Below are 23,834 nucleotides of genomic sequence, written 5' to 3'. Positions count from 1 at the left end.
ACGGCTGGGAGGGGAGGGGGGGTAGCAGATAGGTACATAATACGGAATTATCTGAACCAGCATAGGGTGCCACAGTCCCAAATACCACAATGCACGTAGTCAGTAGAAAGACTCACAGATGTAGATGTGTTTAAACAGGCTCGTGCCAGAGGCTAAACAAAAAACATGCTTTTACAATGTAACAATGCAGGAAATGTGCACAAATTTTTTTTGCACCTTTTACGGCAAAATTGCATAAACATTCGGTGTGCATATACATGGGTCTTATTCTCTTTTCACATGTACATTTAGCTGAATTTAATTTCCCTCCTCTTCCCTTGGTTGCTGAATTCCTCTCAGATCATAGGTTTCTTTTTCTCCCTCATTTGAGGCAAAGAAGATGCAGTAGGTCTGTCCTCTAAGGTTTTACCACCGCAGTACCAAGTTGTTGCATGGCATATGATCACCTCCTAAGTGACGCATGTTTGAGTGAATGTGTGTCTTGTTGCACTCTTGATTTATTGCGTTAGTTGTCTGTATGGGGAGGCTGCCATAATTTGAGGCTGTCAGGTGCTTAGTTCTTTTTGTCCTCCATTCATACCTATCATCTAATCAATGTCCCTATAGTGTAATGGAGGCTGTGTGTGTGTGACGACCAACTATAGGTAGATCAATACAGGAATCAATACAGGAATCGGCTCATGTCTGATTGTTTGGAGAATCACTCACTGCAAGAAGAGTTAAAATACTGTACGCAAAGTTGAGAATCCTTTGTGCTGCTGCTGCTTTGTTTTTAGAGTATTTACAAAATGGACTTAATGAGAGCGATAAGACATCACCAAGAATGAATTGGTTCTTACTGATATAAATGCACTTTTTCTTTTGTAAGAAATTTAGAATTTCACATGTAAGACATACAGTAATGATATACTGATCTTGAGATATAGTTTTTTTGATAAGTGATTTTAGGACTGTTAATGACTTGCTAAAGTAAGCATAATGTTGATAATGTTAAGCAATGGTAAAATGACTAGGTAAGACTTGAGGCCTCTTAACATAGTTTTATAATGTAGCGCCTTCTAAAATGGATTGAATAGGATTTAAGAGGGAAACATCTTAATTACAGTATTTTGGATCCATGTCCCAGTGCACCTGTCAATCCATATCTGTGTTTAAAGATGTCTCCGTCTCTTTCATCAGAGCTTTTTTGTTAAATAGTGGCTGTTTGAGCCGTCAAAGCTTCTCCTTGTCATGAACACTGCATGCTTTTCAGTGAGTCTTGCTCCTTTTTTAGTCATTTTATAACAGGTCCCTTTGGAGGGATCTACCTTATAAGAGCTTTGTCAATGGCAACACAATTCGCTGCTGGACTAATAAGGTACTTCTCCAGCTCGTGATAAAACTAGTGATTGTTGTTGCCATATCTTCACCCGACAATACTGTGTAGGTTATGCCTGGGAATACACTGACTCTGAGTCCTAATAGTTCTCCCCTGACACTGGTTAGCTTATGTGAGAGAGTGGTGGTCTTTATCCAGCTTTATCTTTTAGTCATTGTCCATAGTGGACGGTTGTAATGTAAGTGTGTATGGCTGTTGCCTGTTGGTGTTTTACTATAATGGTGTGTACGCGAGTACTGCTTAGATGTAACTTTGCACCAGCCCTACTCTAAAGTTAAGTGGGGGGCGTAGTTTGAGTCATGCCTGGGTTAATGTGGCCAGTGGGAGAATCAACATTTGCCTGCCAGTTACTGTCATCAGTTTGATTGTCAGGGTGTTTAAAACTCTTAAGATGAAGACTTTCACTCATGGAAAATACTGATATCTGCTCCTGTCTGACTAAATAGCATTTTCCTGAATATCAGCTCACATTTACAGTTTATGTATTTTATAGAATCAGCATTAATGTGTGATCAACAAATGTGATGCAGATTTTTGATTTTGTTGTAGCACAAATGTTGCCGATGTTGATGAGACGGTGTTTTGGATTCCTGACCACTTTTCTAAGCCCACAGACCCCACAGACTGAATACTGATGGCATCCTGTCCAGGTTTAACTGGTAGGCGGGTGTTGAGATGTGAGCTGGCAACTCATTCATCAGAGGCTGGACAGATGTGCTTGGAGCAGCAGCTTTTGAAGCATTCATTACAAAAATGATTGTTTCAGAGGGATGATGCTCCTGTGCCTCAAAGAATTGGTAAAAAGTTGAGGCTATACCACTCCTCGCCATGTTGTGATACACTAAGCTATCTACAGAAGTAAATTTAAATGCAAGTTGTCCACAAGTTGTTTATTTTTTATTTTTTTTATTTTGATGCACATGTGACAGTTTTTTTATTTATTTATTTTGTTTTTTACTTTTTATTTTGTTTTTGTTTTTTTTTTAATATTTTTTTGTGCCCAGTGCACAAATTGTTTTGGACTTTAAAAGTTTTTTTTTTTGTTTTTTTGTTTTTGTTTTTGTTTTTTTTTTTTCCCCAATTTTTATTCTTTTTATTTAAAGAATAATTTGTTTTCGTTGTTTTATAGCGGACCATTTGATTATGTTAAATTTGATATTGTGGTTGGACTGAAGGAGAGTCGGTGCTTGGTGCATACCTTAGGGAAGAATGTGGAAAACTAATTCATAACTTGTTTCAATCTGATATCAAGGCTGGCAATTGAATTTGATGTAGTACCTTTATTTTGCTGAACTGTGGTGCAGGTGGGATGTATCCCTTTTAATTTAATTTTTGTGAATAGGGGAAAATAAAAGTTTTTTTTCTATTAAGCTTTGAGTCATTGAGTGAAATGTTTGTATTCTGTATGATCATCAATATGTTTGGATAAATATTATTTGCTTTAAGACTTGAGCCTTAAATTTGGTTCATTTGGGTCAGGCAGGAAACAACCTAAACTTAGAGATAGCACTTGCTTCCTGGTGACCTAGAAGACATCTTACCATCCTCCTTTTGCGAATGAATTAAAGTGACATTTGAATGAGATTCAATGCGCCACAGAGGCTGAAAACACTAACCACGATGTTGAAGTTTTTGCAATTCTTCTTTAGGAGGATAATGTGAATGCCTGATTGTTTTAGTTTAATGAAGATCTAGTAATTGTGAAGTATTTCATATAAAGCCAAAAAGTCAGGCACATGGTGGCTCTAGAGGTCAAATGAAGAGGTCAAAGTTAGTAGGCATCCTCTGGGAACCAAGCCTAGGTTGCCATTGCCATTCAATGGGGCATGCTGCTAACATGAAAAAATAGGTACATTTACATCATCTTTTATAAATTTGTAAAAAATTTCAAACGTGGGTTTCCTTACAGAAACACTTGGTATTTGGTGTATATGTGAGTGATTGATACATATGTGTGTTGTCTGTGTGTGAGAGATATATGAACTATGTTTGTAATACGCATATATATATATATTTAATTATTATATATTATTATATTATATTATATAATCTGATATCCCTAACAAATATTAAATGTTTATCAGAAAAATTTAAGCAAGAGACGAGAAGAAGGTTGCCGTGGTTGCCATCTTGTCGCGCAGCTTGATGACGCCATATTTGTACACCGGAAGTGATGTTTTGAATTTTTTGTAGTTCGCCGTGAAAACAGCTGATAAATAGCAGTTAATGTTACCGCGTTACATGACATTTCAGTCTTAATTTGACTGATATCGTGACAATGACCTTCTGTTACACGCACTCCGGCTACGACTTTTGACCAACGACTGGATTTGTCAAAGGCTGGTCTTGTTTTCAGTATTATTCTGTGTAGCAGTACTTGAAGCTAGCTAATCTTAACCTACTGTCTTTCAGCTATAGTCAAGGTTTTTTCAATATATATACATTTAACAGACGGTAAAACCTTTTAATAAAAGGACTGTATTCATGGAAAGTAATTAAAGCTTTCTTCAAGCAGTGTGTATCTGAATTGTTACCAGTGTAGCTGACGCTAAGCTAACATTTGGTCAAGTTTCATTGTCACAATATTTTACACTAAATGTATTGAAACACGTACAGCCAACAGGACAAAACAGAGGTAGTTTAAAGTAATGTTGGCTTACAGTGCATGAGTTAGTGGTCTTGTGCTGAGAGGAGAGAGAGAGAAAGGTGATGTCTGAGGTCAGTGTAAAGTCGTATGAACCGGACGAAGGGACATACGGTGACCAGGGTGGACCGTGTCCTGACCCCGTGAAACCTCTGAGTAGTGAAGCCTCCCGGCCTGACCTGCAGGGGTAAGACTTTCATTCACCCTCAGTTAAATGGCTGGTCATGAGATTAATAAGGAAGTCACGGTGGTCTTCATATTCCTTCCAGTCTTCTTCCTGCTGGTCACCTGTCCTCAGCAGACGTTAGCCCCTCACCTTCTGCTGAGGCAAGTGGCTTGTTGTCATTACCATGGGAGATGGTAACCCACATTGCTTCACACCTTCCTGCTCAGTGTGTCATCACTGTACTGCCAAAGGTACGTTTTAAAGATGTATTGACCCATCATTCCCATACAATTCCTAAGAAGTCCTGTCCTCTAATTTTCTTGCTTATTTGTTACCTCAATCACCAGAAGACTAAATAACTGTGAGATATTTCCCATTTCACTGTATACTCTGGACACTGATTAAGTTTGTTGGTTGTGTCATTTACTTGACAATTAATACACAAACAAAGCAAGTATAGATATCCAGAATGAACATTTCTTAATTTAAACGTGTCCTGTCAAGTTTTCTTGTAAACAGTTATGTTTGCACTCAGTGTTAGTCTTCAAAACTCTTTGTTTGTATCTTTGAGGTTGAACAAATGTGTGCAACTTTATTTGCTTCCTTATAAAACATTTACAAATTTACAATTCACTACCAAGCAGTCTTCTTCTTCCCTGCTTTTGTTAGCACATTGCTGTGTTTCTTGGTGCATTACCACCACTTGTAGATCATTGGAATAATGTGAAACCACTGGCAGAACTGTGTACCACGTCAGCCTTGTGCATGTACGTGTGACGCGTTATGCAAGACTTTATAGGTCTTGCAAATGTTGGAAATTTTCTTGAATCCATGTTTCTCCTCCCTTCAGGTCTGTCATGCATTGGGTAATGTAGGAAAGGACAGCACTGCTTGGCAGCTCCGAGCACGCAGACTAATAGGACCCCAAGCTGGCTTTCCAGTGGGGCCAAGGGAGGACTTTGACTGGCCTACTGCTTGCCTGGAGATGGAGCAGCTGATAACCTGCTGGACAAGCCAAGCACACCTTTTAGCCAGACAGACCCAAGAGGTTGTGGAGGAAAGGGGTCAAGTAAGGCAGCAGCAAAGGGGAGGGCAGGATGGGGAACCAGGTGTGGAGGGAGGTGGAGGAGAGGCTGAAGTAGAAGGAGTGGGAGTGGCAGCGCAAGAGGCTGCGTATGGTGCTGATGAAGGGATGGAGGTGGCAATAGAAGGTGAGGATGGTGAAATCCAGCCCATTGAAGGTGAGGACCAACTGGCAAGATTGAGAGAGGAGTTGGAAGAGAGACTGGAGGATGATGCGCCGGCACTAATGGCAGAAGAAAGGGACCACAGGATGATGTTTGATGCTAATGAAGGGCAAGGTGGTGCTCTTAATCACCAAGAGGGCTTGGCAGACCCCAGGAATAATGGTAATGGAAGACTTGAAGAGATGGAGCACTGTCAACCTGCTAGAAGTCCTAGCCCACCCCCATCGCTGGAGTGCATCACCCTACCCTCTGGCCACATTGCCCAGGTCAACTCAGTCCTCCTTGTGGGGGGAGAGGGGACGGTTTGTGCTACTGGTTCCAGAGACTGGAATGTTAAACTGTGGGATCTGCAAGCAGGTCCTAGTGGCACACTGCTGCACACATTGGGAGGGCAGGGTGACTTCAGCACCCATCGGGGCTGGGTCTGGTGTCTGGCATCTCAGGAATCTCAGGAATCTCTGCTGGCTTCAGGGGGCTTTGACAGCACAGTGAGGCTATGGGACCTACAGGCAGGTGGTGCAGAGAGGGGCCTGATCAGGGCTGGGGCTGCTGTCCTCTGCTTGTCCTGTCAGACGGATGTGTTGCTGGCTGGTACGTTTGACAAGAGGGTCAGCATGTATGACACCAGAGGTGAGGGGGTTTCACATATAACCTGTCACTTTAGTGGCTGAGTGTGTGTAGAGTGCAGATAAAGATCATTAGTTTTATGAATGTGATGACAGATATCATACAAATAAATTGTGAAGACAAATCACTTGGTTTCGGAGGTTGATTATGTCATGATTTTATCTACAGCTGCTGAGCCCCTGGTAAAAAGCCTCCGTCTCCATGGTAACGCTGTAATGTGCCTAGCTGCAGATGACAAGTACATCATCTCTGGAAGTAAGGACTGCACTGTGGCTGTTTATGACCGCAGGGCAGGCAAAGGCTTAAAAAAACTTCAGGTAGCTGCGAACACAGACACACACATAGTTTGTTAAGTTAGTATTTGCGTGCATATATGCTCAGGTACACCTGTGCACCAAGACTGACTCTCAACCGACCTCTCCACTTCTAGCTGAGCTCTTATCTGCTGTCCATGAGCTACAGTGGCAGTGAGGTGTGGGCAGGAGACAATGGTGGCAAGCTCCACTCCTTTTCTATGCAGGCAGGGACCTTAAAACCCCTGTCCCAGTTTGATGTGGGACACACAGCTCTGGTCACTGGCATCCACAGGACTCCTGGAAGCCTCTACACCTGTTCATCTGATCGTACTGTCAAGGTAGGAAGAAGCTCATTCCTTACTGCTTTGTCTATTTAGCCAGCTTTGGTACTGAATTTCTTCTATTGTAATTTCTTTTCTGTATTGCAGGTACACGTCCCTTGTGCGCCTCCAAGGACGTTATGCACACTGCATCATCAAGCTGGAGTCAATGGGGTTAGTGCTTTATAACACATTTTGTCGATATTTTTTTCTCCTTGTGTCTTCATTATCTCTCACATACCCCTCCTGTCTCTGTCTTCAAATGTCAGCTGAGTGTGGATGCTGGAGTCCTTGCTGTAGCCTCAGGGGATGTGTGTGTAGAAGTCTGGAGGCCCAGAAAATGAGAGAGCAACACCTGCAAACTATGTGACAAGATTTGAAGACTGAATACTGAATACTATACTGGTCTTTCAGCATTTTGGAATTTAGAATATATGGCGTACACAACGGCAAGTAGCTGAAATAAAAGGAAAAAAAAAGAAACAGTTCTCTTTACTTGCAGCATGGCTGGTTAACACCTGTGCACATTTTGTTGTGTTGCAGCCTGATGCTAAAATCCTTTAAGTTAATTTTTTCCCTCATCAGTCTACACTCAATACCCCATAAAAATAAAGGGGAAACTGAATTTTAGAAATTATTCACAATTTATTCAAAAGGAAAAACTGAATTATCACATTGACATAAGTATTCAGACCCATTGCTTTGACACTTGAAATTTAACTCAGCAGCCTCCCTTTTCTCTTGATCATCTGAGACTTTTCTACACCTTGACCGTAATGAATAGACACATGAAAACCACTTGGAGCATCATGGTGTGGGGGTGTTTTTCAGCAACAGGGAAAAGGGAGACTGGTCGAGGTTGAGGGAAATCTGAAGGGAACCAAGTAAAGAGATATCCTTAACGAAAACCAGGACCTCAGACTGGGCTGACAGTTCACTTTCCAGCGGGACAATGACTCTAAGCTCACAGCCCAGACAATGCAGGAGTGGCTTAGGGACAACTCTGTGAACATCCTTGAGTGGCCCAACCCTAATCGAACATTTCTGGAGTGAAAATTGCCGTCCACCGATGGTCCCCATCCAACCTGACAGAGCTTGAGAGGATCTGTAGAGAAGAATGGCAGAAAATCCCCAAATCCAGGTATGTAAAGCTTGTTGTGTCATACCCAAGAAGACTCAAGGTTTTAATCGCTGAAGGTCCTTCAACTAATTGCTGAGGAAGGAGTCTGAATGCTGATATTTCAGTTTTTCCTTTTTAATAAATCAGTAAAAATATCTGTTTTCACTTTGTCATTATGGGGTATTGAGTGTAGATTGATGAGGGGAAAGTAAATTTAAACGATTTTAGCATAAGGATGCAAGATAATAAGGTGTGAAAAAAGTGAAGGGGCCTGAACACTTTCTGAAAGCATTGCATCAAGAGAAATGTAAGTGTAAATAAGTTAACAAATTAATATGAAAAAGTAAGATTGGAAATAAAGACATTTGTGGTACATATGGCCAAACAAATGATTTTATTTTGCTGCACTGCCAAACTCATGTTAAAAAGTGTGAAACTAATGTTTTCAGAGATAGTGCTACCAGATGTTTAGTGGCATTGCTAATTTTTATTTCCTGGTGTGTTTTTATTGTTCTATAGCAGAGTTGTTTTGGGAAGGTTGTGGTCACTTACCAAAAACTCTCAACCAATTTTCTTCTTTTTTTGTCCTCGTTTGATTACGTTTAGATTTTTCTGTAGACAAAAAAACACATAAATACAGGAAACGTGTTTCCTGCATCTATTATTTGTCATTTTGTGCAAGTACTGAAAGCTTTAAAAAAAAACAAAAAAAACAACAAGAAACACTGCATTTAAAGAATTTTGTTTCTCCTCCTTTAATTGTTTGTTTGTTCAAACAGCGTGGAAAATGCAGACATTTAAAAGGCGTAAAAGTATTTACATGCTCACAAGTTGACTGAATCCATTACTGGAACTGATATTGTACAAAATGAGTTACTCTTCATGTACAGTGAAATACTTGGATCCAAACCTTCTGTGACACACTGATTGTATTTGTAAAGCTATTTATTTGAACAGTCAGTAGTACTAATCACTATTATCCATTTTGTAAGTATGTCTGCAAATGCCTTTTGTGTGTGTGTGTGTGTGTGTGTGTGTGTGTGTGTGTGTGTGTGTGTGTGTGTGTGTGTGTGTGTGTGTGTGTGTGTGTGTGTGTGTGAGAGTGTGTGTGTGAGAGTGTGTGTGTGTCTGTCTGTCTGTGTGCCTGTCTAGTTGTTTGGATAAATGTAACTATAAATCATTTGCACAGCACTTAATATATACGTATGCTAAAACACACTGAAAGACTGTTTCCACAGATGTCATTAAATGGCCTGAAAATCTAGTGTCTGAATTATTGGCTGGATTTGTTCACTGCCCTTATGGAGCAGGTTTAGTTGACTTAACTTGATCTGAGCAGTTTCCAGTTACCCAGGTAATTCCTTACTGTTGTAAATTTTAAGGGACACATAAATTAGTTATGCTGTTATGTAAAGGAGTTAAATTAATTAAGGTTATAAAGTCAATAGTAAAAGTAAAGCCATTATTTGTATTTTTATCATAGTGCTGTCTTTAATTTAGACAATATCAGATGCACAAAGTGCACTATATGTGATGTTTATCCTCAAAGGAGATGCTTTAAGGGAAAAGGTAGATGTTAAAACAATCTGCTATCTCACTGGTGACAGGGCAGTTTATCAGGAACACATTTGACAGTAAAAAAATCTGTGGTTACATCTTCAGACATGATGTGTCCATGTAATGTGTTGGTTATCTTCACTCAGGACTGTCAAAGCAGCACACAGGTCTTCTTATCTTTGAAAGGATTGGATGAGGCAGCGATGCCAGTGAGCAAAGGGTCACTGCGCCTGTGGTCCTGACAGTACTGAACCAAGTCTCCTGCTGTCAGGGAGATCTGCTGGGACAAAGGTGGACAGGATGGCATTTGACAGGATTTTGAACATTGTAATACCTTTAAAAAATTTAAATACTCAATGGACATTGGATGTTAATTATAGAGACATGAAGCATGTTGTAAGATGTAAGATATTCTGAACTAAAGAAATCTTCAGACAACTGGTCTTGACTTATCCATGTTGTATGATGATGTGCAGCTATCATGCATGTAGTTAATAGATAATTCTTACATACCTTGATTCTCTCCATGCTTGCCTCCACCCGAAGTTGATCCACCAGTTTTTGTGTTTGAACCATACTGTTGCTGCTACACGTCTTTCCTGACATTCCCCTCAGTATAAAGACTTAGCAAAAATCCAACTATGGACTCAACACCCTTCCTCAACACCAAAAGCAGCAGCAGGAAACGGATTTAGAGTAGTATTTTACCCGATCCAACACGTCAGCTCAGGTTGTGCAGGATTGTCTGGTCCGACAAGGTCCTGACTTTCCTTTTTGACCTGTACCCTCTTTTTATTCACTGTTGGGCGCAGTTCAAAGGCTCTGTGATATAAAAGGTCATACAACAGTGTTGGAAATGTCACAAACATCACACACCACTTCACAGACGCTGCTGATGAAAAGATTATTGGCTAAGGTATGCTGTCTGAAAAAGGATAATCGGTATGCAGTAATAGATAGGTAGGGCATTTGAGGCCTTTATCGCGACAATGCAACAATGTCTGTAGGATGGCAGGTACTTGACAATTGTGATTTTTACATGTACATTTATCAGGTGTAGCAGGTGTAGTTTCTAGTAGAATGAAATTATACCTGCAAAACTTAAACTTGAACTTGTTAAACGTTGTGCACCATTAACGTTTAAACAGCCAACCTTATGTGGAATCAATTAAACCACGCTGGTCCAGCTCAAACAGCCTTCTAGGTGTAGGTCTGGCCATGACATGATGGTCATAAAAACTGCTACAATAACGTAGAACTGGAGATAAACCATTCTTCACAATGAAGCATTTATATAAGATACATGGTAAACACAAATTACTTGATGTAAAATTATGGAGGTTTACATACACTTTTAATAATCAATTGTGATATTGACCCCCGATTAACAAACACGTATTTGAAAATTTTCATAGTTAAACATATAACTGAATTAGGTGAATAAAGCTTATAGAAACATATGAATGTATTTAAACGGGATAGGACAAAACATTTCAGACTGTTTTCAAGTTAATGTTAAATGTGGGGATTTGCAGCAGAAAGGCGGTTTGATCAAATTTGTCTCTTCACACTTTCCGTAGTGGGAGCTAACTTGCCGCAAGCGACTCGTGCGATGTTTACAGAAATACAAATCTTTAAAACTGCCTTAGTTTGGTCTGGTAACAGCCATTTACTACTCAACTACCTTAATCAACTAACAGCTCTTCAAGATTAGGTACGTTTTCATATCTGTCTTCAAATTTTTAATCCTCATTAAAGCCAGGTCGACAGGCAGCTCATAGTTAGCTCGTCTTCCACTTAGTACCGCGCCACATGGATTCTTCGTGTTTTGACTTAAGTTATTCAGCAATAATTAAACACAATATGTGCTTCATTTATTCCCAATGTCCAGTGAACAAAAGTGTATCTAAACAATAGGTAGATAGCTAAACATTAAAAGTCGTGTTATATAATACCAAAAGACAGTGGTAGGCAAATAGTGGCCTTCCAGCAAAAATATTTGCCCCTCAGATGAAAGCTTAAGTTTTGTCTTTCACTGTTTACATCTGAATTTGAACATGATTTTCCATACATTTAATGTAGATAACAGTGCACATATAAAACTCTGTAAACCGCAGAAAATATTAACCTTGTAACATCTAATTCAGTCCCACATAAAGACAGAGCTGTTGTAACAGCACATGGTGCTGAAATAAAGTCTAATGAACAGCCAGATGAAAACAGATACATTTTTTTGTCACCCCCCCCCCCCCCCCCAAAAAAAAAAGAAGAAAAAAAACAGTACAAATAATTCCTAAATCAAGATACTTCTTCTGAATAATCTTTCTTTAGCAGTGCCTTTGCCCAAAGCTCTTCACCCAGAGGTCTTCTGAAGAGCCTGAACTTCAGGACGTTTTGTTAATAAGTTAGGCTAATATTGTTAGATCAGATGTAGATTTTGCTGTGGTTCATTAGATGCATGTTGCTCAGAGTCATGTGCTGTACATGTCAGTCAGAGCAGAGCTGCAACCTGTCACCACAGACAGAAGAGATTACATCCATTGTTTCTTGATCACAGCTCTGCTGATGATAACCACTCCACTAACGTGTTCTCTTTGTTTTTGCAGGAGAGATGGCAGACCATGCCCCTTCTGTTGCCATGGAGGCCGTCCTCAAGCCCAGTTGCGACCTCCCAGAGGACATGCCGAAGATCAAAGGCTACGACTTCAACCAGGGGGTCAATCTGCAGGCAGTGCTGAAGTCCTACCTTACCACGGGCTTCCAGGCCAGCAGCTTTGGCTTGGCCGTCCAGGAGATCAACCACATGGTGAGAGGAAAACCTATTAGGAAAGAGTGTGTGGGTTTATTTTCCCTTTTCCCTTGCAGATAGTTTTGGTTTTCTTTGTGAAATATTTGTCTTTGAGATTTCGTCCTCTCCCCCAAAACAATGAAAACTAGCTGCAGGGCTGTATACCAACAGATATAAATATGATTTTTTTGTTTTTGGGGGTGAACTGACCCTTTAGATGATACAGATTCAATAATCTACAATCACTCTGTCAGTGTACATTTGCAATGTTGACAACCGTTCTCTAATGACTCAACACCCACAGATAGAGAAGCGTCTTGAGCCAGTGGAGGCAGGTGAAGGAAATGAGAATAAAGAGTCTGGTGAATCCCCCAAAAACTCAGGCTGCACCATCTTCCTGGGCTACACCTCCAACCTCATCAGCTCCGGAGTCAGGGAGAGCATCCGTTACCTGGCAGAGCACAAAATGGTACAAATTTATGCACTTGTTATAATTATCTGTATAGTTGCTACTTAGTTTTGACAGGTGGACCGTGTTAGTTAAACAATCTGTTTTGTTACTCTTTGCTAGGTGGATGTCATTGTTACCACAGCTGGAGGCATTGAGGAGGATTTGATCAAGTGTCTGGCTCACACATATTTGGGAGACTTCAGCCTGCCTGGCAAGGAGCTCCGTCTGAGAGGGATTAACAGGTTGGTAGTTTGGGTGGCATTTTACACTGAGCCTTATAAATAGATAAATAAATAGTTTGACATTGAAATTTTGTCAGTGTGTGCTTCTTGCTGAGAGTTAGAGGAGAAGGTTGATACCGCTCTTGTATCTGCATGATGAATATGTGAAAAAAAAATCCACCAGCACCTCTAAAAGTGTAAGAATGACACATAATAGAAATAGTAGGGTGCATAACACCCTGCAAAGCTTTAGAGGTGCTTGTAGTTAGACTCAGTTTTCTTTGGAGAGACCTAGTCTGGCTGTGCCCCCTGCCATTTCTAATCTTTATGCTAAGCTAAAATAAACCAGCTGCTGGCTGTAGCTTCATATTCACTGTACACACATGAGAGTGGTGTCAATCCTCACAACTAACTCTTGACAAGAAAGTGAATAAGCATATTTTCCTAGATGTCAAGCTGTTGCTTTAAACATGAGAACATCAGTAGCAATACTATTAACCATTGCTTGCATATCAGATCCTAACTTTTTTATTTACAGCTTCTGTTCCTTTTCATCTCTCTGTCCTCATTGCATGTAGAATAGGGAACCTATTGGTGCCCAATGATAACTACTGTAAGTTTGAAGACTGGCTGATGCCCATCCTGGACCAGATGTTGCTGGAGCAGAAGACAGAGGTGTGTCTCTCTGTGCAGTTAGGGTATTATTTGTTTTTTTTTTCACCCAAAACTGTTAGTAGTAGTAGTAGTTAGTCTGAAGTCTTTACTGCAAAGGATGTTTCAAATTCAGCTGTCATGTTATTGTTTACATCATGTAACCTTTATTTTTTCAGGGCACCCATTGGACTCCCTCCAAAATGATCCATCGGCTTGGCAAGGAGATCAATAATACTGACTCTGTCTATTACTGGGCATACAAGGTGGGTGCTGGTTTATCTTGATAATGTGTTGTATCATAAGGACCAGTTGTCAGGATCAATAGCTGATGGAATAATAACAATACATTTTACATTTTACAATCTGTTTTACCAAAAAGACAAGACAGAAAAGAAAAAATTAAATTGCCTCAAATTCTGACAATAAAGACAAGTTGCTGCAAAATAGTTTAGATCTTTGAAATTTTTTTTTTTTACAAATTATTCTGTGAGTTTGTGTCATGTCTGAAGTTAATTAAAATAATTTTTAAGACAAGTCTAAAGTCAATTTATTTTATTTATGAATTAAGCGCTCCTGAAACCAGTCAGTAAATTTGCTGTTATATTCTGTGTTCAGAATAACATTCCAGTGTTCAGTCCTGCTCTGACAGACGGCTCTCTTGGTGACATGATCTACTTCCACTCTTATAAGAACCCCGGCTTGGTATTGGACATAGTGGAAGGTAAGTAACATTACTGGTACAGAACAAGATCACCACAGATGTCTTAGTTGGTCATATGTGGACTATATGTGGTGAATGTGGACTTTATTTCAGATATCCGCAGGTTGAACAGCCAGGCAGTGTTTGCCAAAAGAACGGGAATGATCATCCTGGGAGGAGGGCTGGTCAAACATCACATAGCTAATGCTAATCTCATGGTAACTATGATCTTTATCGTATTTATTAATCACCTTTTGAATACAATTATGCAAAATTATGAGTATTTATATTGGCTGTCAGTGATTGACTTTGATTTACCACATTTACTCAAGTACTGTACTTGAGTATTTCCATTTCATGCTACTTCATACCTCAGTTCCACTACAATGTAAAATGTTCAGTACTGTACTTTGCACTCCACTACATTTATTTGACAGCTATAATTGCTTGTATCTTTACACATTAAGATTTTACATACAAAAATATAATAACATGCACTGTTATAGATTAAAGTACCCAACAGTAGCTATATAAAATACTTAAAATGAGTTCTTCTTCCAACTGTATTAGTAAAATGCTACTTAAACATAAATGCATTAACATATACACAACACAATAGTAGAAAAAAAAGTCACATGGACTGTTTTTCTAAATCATGCATACTTTTGATAATTTAAGTATATTTAATAATATAGTACTTAAGTGACAGTGTCAGTGCAGCCCTTGTACTTGTAATGGAGCATTCTTATGTTGCAGCATTGCTGATTTTACTGCAATAAAGGATCTGGATATGTCTTTCACCACTGTTAAGCAAGAATGTTTTGCATGAAGTTGTGCAAAACTATGATAAAGTATAGCAAAATATTGTTGTCCACTCTATATTTACAGAGGCCTGGATTTGTTGTGGATGGTAATCTTTGATTATAGATGGGCATTACATACAGTACAGCAACTATCAAAATACACAATTACCCCTTTTTAAATGGAGCCAGCAAAGCAAACCTCCTCACAAACCAAATACACATTGATTCTCCTCTGTCTCCCTCCAGAGGAATGGAGCCGACTATTCAGTGTATGTAAACACGGGTCAGGAGTTCGATGGCTCAGACTCTGGGGCCAGACCTGATGAGGCCATATCCTGGGGCAAGATCAGAACAGATGCAAAACCTGTCAAGGTACTGATATTTATCCCAATGTTGGCCAGGACCAGACCAAGACTAATGTCAACATTATGTTCCCTCATTTACAATTAGGTATTTTCAGATGTCTTCCCGTCTTCTTTATATTTCCCAGATGCCTTTTGACAGCTATTATATAAAGCACCTGAACTGTTTTCAGATGTGGGTTAAAATGACACCTTAATGGCTGTTGTGGTTATTTGACAAGATGTTTTATGTATGTAGGTTTGTAATTGCTGATAATTTGACAACTTTCTTTTCCATTGAAATTAATTTTATAGCGATAAATGTGTTTGGAAATAATTTTGTAACACATCAGAACTGGCAACCAGGTGAGAAGACTGAATAATTGTTTGCCTGACACAGAAGCAGGAGGGTGAGTGGTAACCAGGAGTTGTAGTCGACACTTTGGCCTCATGGTGGCAGTGTCTACACAACATTTCATCCAAGGGTACATTGTGGCATCTGAGGACCAAAACACAAATATGAAAGCTAGGGACTGGCTTCTGGTTAAGTGTAGTTAGCATGTAACATAACACAAATATAATAATATTACAGACGAGTGATATGCTGCTTTGTTGTTTGTTCCCAGGTGTATGCAGATGCCTCTTTAGTCTTCCCTCTGATAGTGGCCGAGACCTTCGCTCTCCACGCCGACAAGCTGACCGCTGGCAAGAAAACAGATTAAACGGTTGCCTCCTTAAATGCTCTGTTAGAAACAACAAGCTGCTTTGGTGCTCTGGTTCTTCCTTTGTTTGTCTAATTGAACATATGAGTTTGATCTAATGAACCTTTCCATTGAAAATACATGGTTACGACTTGGCAACTTTAAGAGGCGGCATTGTGATGTTGTCATACATACAATGCTGCAATTGAACTCCTTGGTGAATGGGAAGCAATGTTGAGGGTTTCCTGTCTTAATGCTTTCCATACAAATATTTACTTGTTTAAACAAGTACAGTTTTTTTTCTCTCTATCCTGACAGCTGAAATCGCATGTGTAGCATGCTATAGCATGCACCAGAGACACTGCAGAGAATGCATCAGGTTTTAGCTGGGAGTGTGTGTCTGTCTCTGTGTGTGTATGCGTGTGTATGTGGTGGTGGTGGTGGGGGGGGGGTGTTAATTTATTCCAGTTCAGCTGTGGCAGTTGCATCACTTGAATATTACCTTATTGCTTCTCAGATTTTATATTATCTCAATCTTACTGTTACTGTTCCAGGATGAAAGATGATGATATGGAATGATGATAATAAATCTTTCAGTAATCATTTCCTGTATTTCATGGGGTCTATGTGGACAATTACAAATAGTCTTTGTGCTCTAAGTGTGTGTGAGAAGGCCACAAGGGGTCCATCATGTGACACTTCATTTCACATGACTATGTTGGTGATCTTTGTTGTATAAAAGGATATAAAGGATTGCATTACCAGGGCACTGCTGTCCTGTGATGAAAAATAATATTTAGAATATTAAAGATCCTCAGTTGCACAAAGTACAAAAAGGCTAAGAGTAACTAAAGCAAGTGTTGCTTTTGTTGTACCACTGAGAGCAACACTCAGTGGCTACTTTATTAGGTACACCTGTAATATATCCATTACAGTTCAATACAGCCATAATTTCTGCCTTTACACAATTTATAAAGTTAAGTTATTGGTGACATTGTAGGAAATGTGTAAATTGAATTATGTTGTGGTGGACCACGTCATCCTGAGAGGTGTTTCTAATTTTTTGTCCTTTGCATTTACATGCTTGAGGGGGGCAGGAATATTAGAAACACCAGTCACTAACTATGACCCCAATGCTAAAACACACAGTATAATGAACAATTCTATGAAGTGAAATGAAAGTGAACATTTTAGTCATCGTTAAAAACAGACTTTATATCAGAAGAATTGCAGGTTGCATTAGAAGGCACAAAGGTAGAACTCAGCACTGTGTTTTCTTGCTGCAGCCACAGTTTGAAGAGAAACTACAGTTGTAAGCATCTCATTCACATGCACAAGTGGTGGCAAACTTGCTGGGCTACTATCCAAGAGAGGCGAATGCTTCTATGAAACTTAAAGAACGTCTGGTGCGCCTCCAGTCATATCCTCCCCTGGAATCCCCTGAGGGGCTCATAAGAGCATCACAACTTATGTATGTGTGGTTAGAGCGTACTCATACAAAGATATGCAGTTTTCACCCACCCAGGCAGAGTACACGCAGTGTAGGTCGGACTCTCAGCTCTCTCCCTTTCTGCTGTCAGCAGAATCAACCGCATAATCTAGTAACAATGATAAAGACATTTCCCATAGCAATACATGAGTCTGCTATTGTGGGAATGGATATTTCCTGTGGCTAATCACTGCTCCCATATCCTCTATACAGAGTCACTGTTATATTCACAGCCCAGTTATATTTGCCGTCCTTGGAATGGAATTGTAGGTAGTTTTTGTATCAAATGTGTGTATAGTATATTCACTGAAGCCCCTTTTTTTTTTTCTAGAGTTGTCCGTGTCTTTTTTTAGTGGGATGCTGACCTTTTCTTTTATGGAAACAGAGTTGGAGAAGTGGAATTGGAACTGGGAGAAGGTCAACTTTCCCAAAACCTCAGCCCCACGTGTCACACACACACACACACACACACACACACACACACACACACACACACACACACACACACACTGGAGTTGGGCGTTCCTGTCTTGGTACAAACTGCTTTTCCATTCAGTCCTCCTATCATTTCCTATTGGCAGTGGCACTGTGTGAGTGTGTTTACCCAGGGCTTGACAGTTAAAAGATTTTTTTTTTTAAAAGGCAGCCGTGTATGCATTTTCAGCTCTATAGAAACATATGTTTGCTCTGTGCTTAATGGAAAGATTACAGAGAGACTGAGAGGACTGAAAAGAGTGAGATAGAGACGTTGTGTGTGTGTGTGTGAGTGTGTGTGTGGATGAGCTGTAGTCACGCTATGATAATACTGTGTGGCGTCTGCACAGAGCAGACAGTATTTGCCCCCTCCTTCTCTGCGGAACAATAAGTACACTGTGATGTGCAGGGCCGCAGCAGTCATAATGGCAATTATGTCTTCTCTCAGCCAGATTGGATGCTTTTTTTTATGGTGAGAACCAAAGACCCAGACAGGGAGGGAGAAAGAAGGACAGAGCAAGAGCTGACCTGCTGGACAGCTGCAGGGTGGGGTGGGTCCATGAGGAGTGGAGAGAAAAGAGAGGAAATACACAGTGGATAGGTGTGTGCACATTTGCATATTCATAATCACATTTCTGAGCAAATTCATGTGTAACTGTTCATGCAAAGGTGTGTGTGTGTTTTGAGGAGTGGGAGACTTGGTGAAGGGGCAGTACACTACATTTACTGTCAGAAAACTGGTGTCCAGGTCTAATGCTTTATGCTAATGCAACGTGTAAATGACCATTGTGTCTACAGCTATCAGTGATGATGCAAATTGCAGTAAATGTTGGAAATCTCGATTTTATGCTCACTGTTGAGTAAACTATTGAGTGTCTATTTAATAGGGATAGTGGTGCAAAGTAAGTACTTTTACCCAGGTTCTATACTCTTTACTTTTCCCTTCTCTCTTTATCCCTCTATCCCATTTTTAATTCATGAGCAAACACTTTTTACTCTGCTACATTTATTTGATAACTTTATATAATAATATAAAACATATAAATATAATAAACCAATGATAATTATTATATATAATTATTATTATTTGTCAACATAAGACTTAATTGGTCACTGAAGGGGAATTGACACTAACCCAACTTTTACCGGCTGCAACATTAAAATGATATACACATTGATGAGTCAAATAATTATAATCAAAAGTGTAATACACATCATTGAGAAGTGACTTTTCTGTTATTGGTATGATAAGTATATTTTGGTCCGCATGAATTACGGGCTTTTACTTGCAATGAAGCATGTCTATATTGGTAGTGCAATTTTTCTCACTTCAGAAAAAGATTTTAATACTTCCTTCACTATTATATAGGAAGAAGTGAATTAGTGAACAATGGGATGACTTCAGACACAGCCAAGATTGACTTGCAGACTGTAGTCAGGGCTGAAGGTAGTGCAAACATTTTTTTTTAAACAAATGTGATCTACATTATATTTCTATTCTACATATGAATATTCTCCTAAAATATACTCAATTATTTCAACAAAGATAAAAGACAGTAAACCACAGTGCTCTTTGTAGTGAAGACACAAAACCATCATTACTAATTTGAGAGTGTCAAGCTGCCTGATACTCTCAAAAGCCAGAGTGGTGCATTTAAACATTGCTTTGTTTTGCCATTTGACTTAATGGAACCCACATGACATTATCCTAAAATCCTACCACAATGCTACTTGTCCCTCAACAGATATTTTTATCTGTTTGACATCATAATTTGGGTGTGGTTCAAAGTCAAAGAGAGACAGGTTGACAGGTGTTCAGGGAAAGTACACTGGCAAATGAACTGGACCCTAAAACATATAGGGGGTTAAAGTAAATATAGGTTGGCCAGCTGTAACAAACATTGTCATGCTGCCCTGTCCTACTTTAGCTGAAGGTGTTAGTCGAACTGGGACATTTTTGTTTCAGATAAAGTTTTCTAAGCATGATTAATATGTAATTTCTGTATTATTATATTGCACTGAAATATTTATTATAATTCAAAGTGGCTCAAGGTGTTAAAACTTTTGTGCTGCACGGTAAAGGTTGGTAAAGTTCATATCTGATCATGATGTCAAAATGTTTATTATAACATGCATAATTTATTTTCAGTATCTACAGTGTAACTGATTTTGAAAATGGGGACCCTGGGCACAGATGCAAAAATCCCCCCAACTCTCCGGCATACAATAAGACTGACATAAATGACACATTCTCTTTAGTTATTTTACACTTGTAGTCATTTTTGTGTCTCTTTGTAGTTGCCCCCTGAATGTATTCACTAATCCATGTAGATGCTTGCAAAAAGATATCCCACACTTTTAATGAACCACAAACAAAATGTGTATTTAAGTAGGGTTCGTGCATTAAGGATACAGAAGTTAGCATACATTTGAGTCAACAATACGTCCCCCCTCACTTCTGAAACCAAACCTACGCCCTTGTGTGAGTACCTTATCTCCACCTCTGTTTACCTGTTATGTTGCCATAGGAACTCCCACCTCGGAAGCCTATTGGCCAACCTGTAGAGGTAGCGGCAGGTAAGGGAGTGCTAGTGCGTGGGAGGAAGAAAAATTTACAGAGTAAGGAGCGGCCGTCTGAAACAGAAGGATAAACATTCAGCTATAGCAGGGAAACAATAGAGCAATAAATGTATATAGGGCGGGTATAAACAAATGGATAAATGGAAGAGAGAAGTAAAAGACGAGTGAGGCGGTGATAGGAAGTTAAGGGGAGGCGGCTTTGCTTTCATCTCTACCTCCTGCTGCTTTCTCAGAAACAGGAAGTCGTCAGTTGAACCGCCGTCTCCTCCTCTGACGCAGCTGGCCGAGTCTGATGACGGCCTGTTGCCACTGTTGCTGCGGTAACCACCCAGCAAGGACAAACATCCGGATGACTTCTTTCTGTCCCGTCCTCATTTTTCATCAAATCTGTTATAACTGTGGCTTAACCACTGTGCATTATCTCAAGTCACCATGGTGACAGGAAAATAAAAAGATTGTACAGGTTTCATATGTTTTATTTACAGTAACAAAACTTTATTTATATATAATGTAGAAACAAGCTGGGAAAACCAGTTGAAAGTGATGCGAGGCTTTCACATAGTAGGCCATAAAACATTTGGTGCCACTTTTTGATAAGACACCATTTATAAAGGTTTACAAGCTGTAATTAATGGATTCATCAATTATTTATAGATCATTTATCAGCCATTAATAAGACCAGGTTGCCAAATCTTTCTCCGGCATGAAAGTTTGTCGTTTTTGGACCACTTATGTTCAGGACATCTGGACCAAAACTGCTTATTAACATTTATATCAGAATAAGTCTGCAGTTGTATATGTTAATTTAATGTTTGAGCAGTTTATAAAATGATTTTGGTCAAAATGTCCTGTATCCCTTTTCAAGACGATCATGGTCATACAGTCCGACGTTAAAGAACTAGCCTTAACTAGATGGATTTTCCACAATCAAGCAACCTAAAAGTTGTTCTTATGAATGGCTTATGACTTGAGCTAAAGAATTAAAGAATTAAATGATTTATTATCCATTAATTACAGCTTATAAACCCTGTTTAAATGGTGCCAAGAAACCATGACTTATTAATATTTCCAATGACTTACAGGCAAGCAGAGGGTTTGAAAAAGGCACAAAAAGGAGTTGTGATAAAATTACTTTACATAAACTACTATATTTATTTCTTACATTTTTCTGTCGTATTTGTGTGTATGAATAGTGAAAAAACATTTTTTTTTACACTCTAGAAATGTTAATATTTTGAGTGATCACTTTGTAAATGACTCAAAACAGGATTTGTACATTTTTATAGGAACCTGTGTCATTTGCCGTGTATTTTAGGTTCCTGGCAGCTGTCTGCTTTGTTAGACTGAGAAAATGTGAAGTCAGACTTTAGCTGACTTTGTAGCAACCATGCATATGGGGTAAAGAAAGAAAGAAAAAATAAATGCATAGACAGTTAGAAAAAATTAACCAAAGTCAACTTGGACTCCAATACACTCCAATACAGACAAGGTTTCAACAGTTACATAATGTTATGGTGCAGCTAAAAGATGGAGCTAAAGTCATGACTTGAAGGAACAACAGCCTTGGTATAGGAAATGATTGTTCAGAACTGACTAATCACGGTGACAGTAGGTCATGATATGAAAAATAATTATATAATATCAAAAATCATTGAAAGATGACTATTTGACCTGTAATATTGAATTGAAGCATCATTTGTGCAGAGATAGTCTACATGTCTATTTAGTGAATTATTTCTGTAAATTCAATGGAAGATATTTTTTCTGTTTTTCCTTTTGTCCTGTTTCTCTCTGGTTTGCGCTTGTTGTTTTCTTGATAATGTGGACATGTGTTTTGATTGGCCTCACCTTAATTGCCTTGATTTCTAACACCTGTCTTGGTGAGCATAAATGCCAATCAAGTTAAAATGTACATGCGTACTTTATAATTTAAGATAAGTGTCTTAGAGTTATCAGTGTGCAGCTTTCAACTTTCTTTTTTGATGTCTGTCTGCAAGCCAGCACCTCAGTAGCACAATTGCGTGTCTTCCATCAGTTTTTTTTAATTGACAGTACCATGACACCATATTTGATTATTGTCTCTCAGTTTTCTTGATTTTTTTTTTCCCTCTGTATGTTTCATAAAGACTTTCAGCTATGCAGCTGTGTCGAAAGTATCAGACTGCACAGCTCATAGGAAGTAAAAGGTTAATGTTGCATAACTGTAAAGCAAGCTCTTTTTGAAATGATACCTTTGGGTTTATATCATTTTTAATGTGAGCCAATAATAAAAACACATTGTGAGAATTGATTTTACCACAAAAGATTTAGGTCAGCTGCCAAAAAAAAAAAAAATCTGTGAAGAGTGAGAAGTCAGTGAAAGTCAGAGAAAAATCTCACAGTTTAATCTTTGTTCAGAATAACAACCAGCAGATTTTCAGCTGTCTGTGGCCCATTTGATTCCCTGTTCCTGGCCTCCGCTGAAAGAAGTCGAGTGGTGATGGAAAGAGAGAGGTAAAGAGTGACAAAACACAAGACACACACAGGCTACTGCTTTTTAAAATAAATTTAATTTGAATTCATCTCAATATTGATGAAACCACATTTGATTAATACAGTACTGACCAGCTGGATTTTGATTTTTTTTGTTTTGAAAAACAAATACATGTATGATAAAGCTATTTACAAACAGACTGTGGACAAAAAGGACAGAGTCATCTTAGCTTTAAATGAACAAAAAATAAAAGTAACATTAAAAAAAGACAGAAATAAATGGTGTAGGAGAACTTTTTTTTTATTACAGGAAAGCTGTATATTTCAAAATCTATAAATCTTTTAAAATTTTCACATTGACTCTTGATTAAAACAGCCAATATGTTTTTATGAAAAATGTAGCTTTTAATGTTCTGTAAACGCAATAAGAGAACAGGTCCAAGTCCAAGTAAAGTGTTTCATTATAGAACATGAGTGTAAACATCTGTTGAGGAAGAAATGTTGCAAACAGTAGTTCAGTGAGTAAAAAAAAACAAATCACTGTTTAACCTCAATGTAAATAATATTTCATAATTGTCAGTCATTTCAAGATAAATATCTTTACACATGTCTGTAAACATCCCAATACAATCATTACAGTCGTATAAAAGTGAGCAGTATATGTGTTTGTGTGTGCGAGTGTCCACATGTGCGCGTGTGCGCGTGCACTGTGTGTGTGGAAATCAGACCAGTCCCCTGTTCCTGCTGAACTGAGCCAGCCGACGTCACACACTGATTATCAGCACAGCAGGCACAGGAGACTGAC

General features: G+C 39.0%; 3 protein-coding genes across 4 annotated transcripts; 2 read left to right on the top strand and 1 right to left on the bottom strand.

Annotated features, from left to right (window-relative positions):
• The first annotated feature begins 3,549 nt into the window (after nt 1-3,549).
• Nucleotides 3,550-9,572, top strand: fbxw9 (F-box and WD repeat domain containing 9). Of its 2 annotated transcripts, XR_002665326.1 has the most exons (8): nt 3,550-4,209; nt 4,292-4,439; nt 5,039-6,065; nt 6,231-6,379; nt 6,493-6,696; nt 6,787-6,852; nt 6,948-7,819; nt 9,502-9,572. XR_002665326.1 is itself a non-coding variant. In XM_022752436.1 (7 exons), exons 1-7 carry the CDS (start codon nt 4,088-4,090, stop codon nt 7,020-7,022), a joined length of 1,791 nt encoding a protein of 596 aa, XP_022608157.1. In that variant the 5' UTR covers nt 3,550-4,087; the 3' UTR covers nt 7,023-8,516. The 2 variants fall into 2 exon arrangements, 1 of the variants encoding a protein (XP_022608157.1); XM_022752436.1 differs by lacking the exon at nt 9,502-9,572 and having other exon boundaries at nt 6,948-8,516.
• LOC111227309 (guanine nucleotide-binding protein G(I)/G(S)/G(O) subunit gamma-12-like) lies at nt 9,507-9,967 on the bottom strand. The gene is made up of 2 exons (XM_022752743.1): nt 9,869-9,967; nt 9,507-9,632 (listed from the first exon to the last, which is right to left on the bottom strand). The coding sequence occupies exons 1-2, from the start codon at nt 9,959-9,961 to the stop codon at nt 9,507-9,509; spliced, it is 219 nt and encodes a 72-aa protein (XP_022608464.1). The 5' UTR covers nt 9,962-9,967.
• A 973-nt stretch (nt 9,968-10,940) lies between these two features.
• On the top strand, nt 10,941-16,621 carry dhps (deoxyhypusine synthase). Its single transcript, XM_022752539.1, has 10 exons — nt 10,941-11,069; nt 11,962-12,161; nt 12,448-12,612; nt 12,715-12,836; nt 13,394-13,490; nt 13,646-13,732; nt 14,085-14,190; nt 14,284-14,387; nt 15,219-15,344; nt 15,940-16,621. The coding sequence occupies exons 2-10, from the start codon at nt 11,967-11,969 to the stop codon at nt 16,033-16,035; spliced, it is 1,098 nt and encodes a 365-aa protein (XP_022608260.1). The 5' UTR covers nt 10,941-11,069; nt 11,962-11,966; the 3' UTR covers nt 16,036-16,621.
• Nucleotides 16,622-23,834: the final 7,213 nt, after the last annotated feature.

The sequence above is a fragment of the Seriola dumerili genome, unplaced genomic scaffold (genome assembly GCF_002260705.1).
Source record: "Seriola dumerili isolate Sdu_G_001 unplaced genomic scaffold, Sdu_1.0 BDQW01000169.1, whole genome shotgun sequence".
NCBI lineage: Eukaryota > Metazoa > Chordata > Actinopteri > Carangiformes > Carangidae > Seriola > Seriola dumerili.
This window is presented reverse-complemented; position numbering and strand designations above follow the sequence as displayed.

Coding starts and splice junctions, on each gene's coding strand:
- fbxw9 (XM_022752436.1), top strand. CDS start 4,088: ATGTCTGAGGTCAGTGTAAAGTCGTATGAACCGGACGAAGGGACATAC. Junction 4,210..4,291: donor TCCCGGCCTGACCTGCAGGG/GTAAGACTTTCA, acceptor TATTCCTTCCAG/TCTTCTTCCTGCTGGTCACC. Junction 6,697..6,786: donor CATCTGATCGTACTGTCAAG/GTAGGAAGAAGC, acceptor TCTGTATTGCAG/GTACACGTCCCTTGTGCGCC.
- dhps (XM_022752539.1), top strand. CDS start 11,967: ATGGCAGACCATGCCCCTTCTGTTGCCATGGAGGCCGTCCTCAAGCCC. Junction 13,491..13,645: donor TGCTGGAGCAGAAGACAGAG/GTGTGTCTCTCT, acceptor TTATTTTTTCAG/GGCACCCATTGGACTCCCTC. Junction 14,388..15,218: donor TAGCTAATGCTAATCTCATG/GTAACTATGATC, acceptor GTCTCCCTCCAG/AGGAATGGAGCCGACTATTC.
- LOC111227309 (XM_022752743.1), bottom strand. CDS start 9,961: ATGTCAGGAAAGACGTGTAGCAGCAACAGTATGGTTCAAACACAAAAA. Junction 9,633..9,868: donor CAAGCATGGAGAGAATCAAG/GTATGTAAGAAT, acceptor TTGTCCCAGCAG/ATCTCCCTGACAGCAGGAGA.